Here is a 6,146-nt window from a genome sequence, read left to right on the forward strand (position 1 = left end):
CGTTTTTATAAAGATTAACTGAAGAGGTAAGTGTTTCTTCAAGGGTTGAAGAACCTCTTCTACGTCTAAAGTCACAAGGGTATCATCAAGTTTTTAGTGGTGAGAAAGTCAGAGACCGTTTCCCCTCAGATGTCTGAGGAAATTCCGCGTAGCCCCTTAAATGTTGAGCAATTTCTACTCCTGCATCACGGAAAACGTCCTGTTTGGAAACACCAGTGCGTGGTACGGAAACAGGACCACAAGGCCCTGGCAGAGAGTGGTTTGTTTGCCTGAACATACAATATGCAGTGCCCTACTCTGCCTAACGAATATTTACACCAGATGCTGGAAGAAAAGGGCTAGGAAAATCATTCAAGATCTAGAACCATCCGCGAAACAGCCCCTTTCATGGTAATGCAGTATAAATATGGTTGCAGTAGCACGTGCAGACATCAGTCTACCAATTAACATTAACTTAGATGTAAATAGCAATACGCATAGTAGGTTTAGGTCTACATATTACTCTCACAGACCGAGAGGGCTAGCTATGATATGTATAAAGAAATGTGTTGTGTGAATATACTGTACAGCGCTGTGTGCCCTCAGCCTATGTAACGTACATTAGATTTATCGTCCTCACTTAATTCACTCATGAACATTCGCTGGCATGTCACGGAGGCTGTGAACCCCCCTGTGCGGCTGGCTCGGTAAATTGGGCCTGTGTAAACCATTCTGCCCGTCTAAAATACAGAGCGGCAAATTGAAATCCCCCGTAAGCCTCTGTAGCAGCATGTCACAGCTGGGTAGGGAGGAGGGATAGTAGAGGTTTTTCTCATTTACCACCTGGAGGTTTTTGAAGTGTCATAACCAGCTATTCTTCCACACTCTCTTCTATTCCTCTCTTCAACTCTCTCTCTCTATCTTGCATTTTTTTTTTCTCTTCCTCCCTTTCTCTCAATCTTCCATTCTCTCCCATCTCTTGCTGAAATACCCTTTGTCAAGAGCTGTATTCAATCATCATCATTCTGACACATACGGCCTGTATTTATTATATATTTGAGAAGCCGATTCTTACAGGCTGACAGGCTGAGGGTAAACGATAGTCACAGAACCATCCGGAAAGACAAACAAACTCAGTTATTAACCTCCAGTGGGGCGACCGGGGGTAAGCCAAGAGAGAATTTGATTTAAAACAAAAAAAAGAGGGAAACAGTTTTGGTGGGAACGCGTGTGAGTGCTTATGGGTTGAAGGAACAGCCAATGTGTGCTTGCTAATTTCACTCCCAGGCTTGTACAAATTCACAAGCTGCCTCCAACGCATGTACATACATACATTACGCATGGAGACACACAAGCATTTAAGAGCCTGCTCTTTTGGCTGTTCTTCTTCTTTTTTGCTTATCAAGTGTTTGCATTCTTCAAGTGTACAAGAGTAGAAACTCCCTTTAGACATGTTGCCATGAATAATAATATTAAAAAAACAAAAAACAAAAAAATCCATAAGTCCAACATTAAACTCACTCACCCTATCCCACTAAACACCCAACAGTCGTCATTTCTCGGAGATCTTCGGCACCCATTCCATTCTTTGTCCCGGGGGACTCTTCCGGCCTTTTTTCTTTCCCCTTCGATAACCCCGCTCTCTGTCTTCTCGTCACAACACTGTAAGTAATGGGCTGGTTCTGACCCTCCATGCCTCATTGTGTAAGATTTCAGCTTCTGACCTTAAAAAATGAAAGCAAATCAATAGGGCGGGACACATGAATTCCAAAGCCCAGGATGCAAGCCAAGCCTAGAGCCCAGGGACAAGGAGGAGGAGGAAGAAGAGGAGGAGGGCTGAGTGTATTACTGAAGGGCTAAAACAAAGAACGAAAGCCTGAGAAAGAGGCTTTCAATTAACCTTCAGCACTGACAGCAACTCTGTGTAGTCTCCTGTTTTTGCTGGTGAAATTGTGTGTCACACTGTATGTTAAGTACTTTGTGTGTAATTTAAGCAACAGTGGACTTGGGGGAAAAAAACAGAGGCGAGGGGGACGAAAGGTGAAAGCCTCAAAGTCGAGGCTTGAACTGCAGCTGTGCACATTCCAGTGACTTTGAGTGGGAGAAAATAACTCCCATGGAGCACTCAAGAGATTAAGATTCTTCTATACTACTGCCACTGCATGAAAAAAAGTAAGTGACTGGAGACCAGTTCTGCTGTTTTTTTCATTCTAGCCTGGGCAACCAAGGCTACCAAAGCAGTGTGAGGCACAATCTGCTGGGAGTGGAGTTTGTGTGTGTCTGTGTTTGGCGATCAAAGACCTTAAGTCACAAAAATGGCAACTTTAGACTTGAACTGCTGTGGGATTTAACTTACATGAGTAAAGATTTGACAACAAGAGGACAGTAAACGGGGGACAAAGAGATGCAGCAACAGCTGGCTAGATTTGAACCGCATTGTGTTTGAAGGTTGACATTTTAACTCCGAAGCCGCAGTGCGGCACATAACTCTCAACTTAACAGGACAATAAAATTAAATTATAAAATGGACCTGCCCTACAGACTGATACTTGACTCGAGTCTTCAAATTACTTGAAAGTTCGGCTGAAGTTGCCCCATTGGATTTATAACAACTCTGCTGGTGCGTTGTACGTGGCTGTTTCGGCTTTCGTGTAAAAAAGGTTTTTCTGTGTCATCACGTGGCATGGTGCATGCTTCTGTGTGTGTGTGTGTGTATGTGCACAAACATAGACGTGTGTACAGTATGTGTGCGTCCAGCACAGCAAGTGGCTGCCCATCAGTTCCACTTAGCTCAGCGTGGTAATTGGTCGTCCATTGATGGACGTGGCTACCTCTTCACGCTCCAGGGACCCCAGCTCTTTGTCTGAGGAGTGGGAGGCAACACGCTGGCATGGCACACACGCTTAAAATAGCGCATCAAATCAGCCATGCTTCGGCAGCCGCTTCTAACGAGTGGGGCGGATTGGTGTGTGTGTTTAACTGAGTGTGTGTGTGTGTGTGTGTGTGTTGGTTTAACTGTGGGTGTGTGTGTGTGTGTGTGTGTGTGTGTTGTGTGTGTGTGTGTGTTTTTCTACCGCATGGCATGGGGTCTTTGGGTTCTCACTGGGGAGGATAAGGGGTTAAGATGGTTAACTTGAGCTGGTGGGGGTATTTAGTCATGCCCCCCCCTTTTCCCTGACCATTTTTTCCTTTCCGTTTCATCCATCACTCACTTACTTTATTGCAGTGTGCATCATCTCTTTCTGTCTTCCTTCCTCGCTCACTCCCTTCTAGTGTTTCTGTCTTTTTCTGCTCATGCCCACAGGGCCCTGCTTCTCTCTTTCTGTCACTGTGTGCAGTGTCCCTGCAATAGAGATATAAATGGGCTGTGAGCATGGGGCCCTGACTCCTACACCATAAATCTATACAAATAGCACAACAGGCACATGTGGAGAGTAGGGGAGGGGAGAGAGAAAGAAAGAGAAAATGGAGGGAATCACAAATCTAAAATATTTTAGATAAATATACATAGATATAATTTTGAAAGATAGAGATTCATAAAAAAAAACTTTCATATTGAGATTTGTTTTTAAATAGGCTGGAGATTAGACTGGATCACTGCGTAAATAGTTTTGCAGTGTAATGGAATTGGTCTTGAGCATATACATAGTGAGCAGGTTGCAGTCATTTATCAATATTATATTCATTAAAACTGTGTGTAAGCGGCTGGAAACCTTATGACCCCTAATTTCAAAGAGTCTCCTGGGTGAAATATTCACTTAAAATAAATATGAAATGTTTCCGTTCTTGACTCCAGTCCCATTTTTAGAAAAAAGACCCACACACTGACAAAGAACTTCAAATGGAATTCATTGCAATATACTGTACAAAGGTGGAGAAAGTGACATCAAAGTTTACAGATACAGAATGTCTCATCTGTAGATGGTACACAAGGTCATTGTGTAGACCTTTTTTCTTCACATGAGAATGTTTTCCTCGCAATGTATTCTTAAAATTTGAGGCTGAGGTTAGATGTTTGTTTTATTGAAATTTTACTCATTAATATCTGTTGTCGGGTTGAATGTTTTCATCTCTTTTAGCGACCCTGATATCATCTCCTCTCAGCCTTGCAGCCGCCCTACGTTGTCTGCTCCCATAATTGCAATGACATTGAACTAGTAGTGCCTGCTATTACTTCAACAGATATATTTTTTACCACTCCTTGTCACACTTTCCTCTGCTGTCTCAGATTTCTTTTCTCACACCTCTGTGTTTTTAACTTTTTCACTTATCATACCATATTTTTTTTTTTAGCTCTTTGTGTAAAATATTTTCACTTCTCTTTTCCACAGCAGCCCTATGCTCCACCCCCTCATCCCATGGCTCCTCCCAGCCCTAGCACCAACAGCTGCAGCCAGGGAGGGGCGGAGCAGCTGAGTAAGACCAACCTGTACATCCGAGGCCTGCCACCTGGGACCACCGACCAGGACCTCATCAAACTCTGCCAACCGTGAGTTCCACTGTCACACTTGTCAATTCCACTATGAGGTGTAATTGGCCATGATTTGTGTCTCATGGCTGTATGTATATATATATATATATATATATATATATGTATTTAGTGGTACAGAGTGTATATGCAGCACGCTTATTGGTTAAGAAGGTTTACAGTATCTATATTTATAAACATCTATAACTATCACCTTAAACGTCATACTGAAAAATCAACACAGTAAATCTGTGTGTGTGATATTTGGACCGTTGCCTTATTGTCATCCTGCTGCCATGAGAAGGCAACATCCAAAGAAGCATCTCACATGCCCGCAGCTTGTTTCATATTCTCCAAGACTGCGCAAATTACCGGTTTGTCAAACCCAGAGGGAGAAACTGAACATCCAAGAGAGAAAAGAGAAAAGACAACAGAAAGAGAGAAAGAGGACAAACTACAGGACATCCTTTCCGTGCAATTTCTGCATTCTAGCCTGAGCCCTGCATTGTGTCAATGTATATGGCTTTCATACTGAGAGGTTAGGCCTGCGTGATTAATCGTTATAAAATCGCTATCTTCATTCACTCTGTTCACAATTTAATATTTCATTTTCTTTGATTCTCATTTTATTTTTCGAGCCGACTGCATCCCAAACGCTACTACTTTCTTCCGTGGGTTTTAAACATAGACTGTATAAAATAGGTTTTAAATTGCTCCCAAGCGCTGCAATGCTCTCCCTTCTCTTCACTCAAGCCTCTATGTTTACAGGCTTGTGGACATGCGCTGTAGGTGCCAAAAGAAATCTGTTTGGTACTGCCAATTTGGTTTGTTTTTTCATGGTTCTTGTCTGCAATAGACATTAAACTTTGTGTGAAAAAAAACCGTGGCAGAGAATTGTGATATCAATTCTAAGCTAAAATAATTGTGATTCATATTTTTCCCTGAATCGTGCAGGCCTAATGCCTTCCTATCCGAACCATGTTAACATTAACTTTTTCAGAAACAAATTATTTTGTCATTTCTTCTCTGTTGGGAAGTTAATAATATATATAATCATTATAGTTGAGAAGTCAAATCTATTCTGATTATAAGTTAGTGCTAATTTAAACTTCAATCTCTAAAAGCATTTAATGTAAACAATATCTCAAGTTTAAAATGATGAAGATGTTTCACATAGAGGGAAACTTTGATGTGCTTGTCCCGCAGTCCAAATATAATGAATGGGGAGATAACCCTGACAGGATCCCATTTCAGAAACGCTGCCAGACTAGAGAAACAAGTAGCATTTTGTGTTTAGGATGTTGTACTTGATGAAGATGATGATGATGTACAAGATGAAAAACTAATTTGCGTTTAGAGTGTTTTACATCAGGCACATGGCCAGCCAAGTCAAATGTCAATCAATACTGGTCCACCTGGCCACCCGTCATAAGCTATGTTTCCATCCACGCGTTTTTATCCGAATTAAGTGATATCGAATAAAAAATGCTTAATGGAAACAGTAAAATTTGATGGAATTTTCATGAATATCACCTCAAAGGAAATACGTTTGCTCTCATCGGATTTTATCTTGATCGATTTACGGCTTATGCAATAAACGTTATTTGCTCAAACAGCAAGACATGTGTTAAAAAAGAGTTGTCTCACAGCAGTGCCGGAGGGAAAATAAATGTCAAGTTGCATCTGCATCGTCATAGCA

General features: G+C 41.7%; 1 protein-coding gene across 7 annotated transcripts in view; it reads left to right on the plus strand.

Annotated features, from left to right (window-relative positions):
- The window catches only part of rbms3 (RNA binding motif, single stranded interacting protein), a 277,803-nt gene that overhangs the window by 126,296 nt on the left and 145,361 nt on the right, over positions 1-6,146 (plus strand). For all 7 annotated transcript variants that reach the window (XM_032535593.1, XM_032535585.1, XM_032535590.1 and 4 more), the window contains one exon: positions 4,311-4,468. In XM_032535593.1, coding sequence (XP_032391484.1) covers positions 4,311-4,468 — 158 coding nt within the window. The remainder of the gene's footprint in view (positions 1-4,310; positions 4,469-6,146) is intronic.

The sequence above is a fragment of the Etheostoma spectabile genome, chromosome 14 (assembly GCF_008692095.1).
Source record: "Etheostoma spectabile isolate EspeVRDwgs_2016 chromosome 14, UIUC_Espe_1.0, whole genome shotgun sequence".
Lineage (NCBI taxonomy): Eukaryota > Metazoa > Chordata > Actinopteri > Perciformes > Percidae > Etheostoma > Etheostoma spectabile.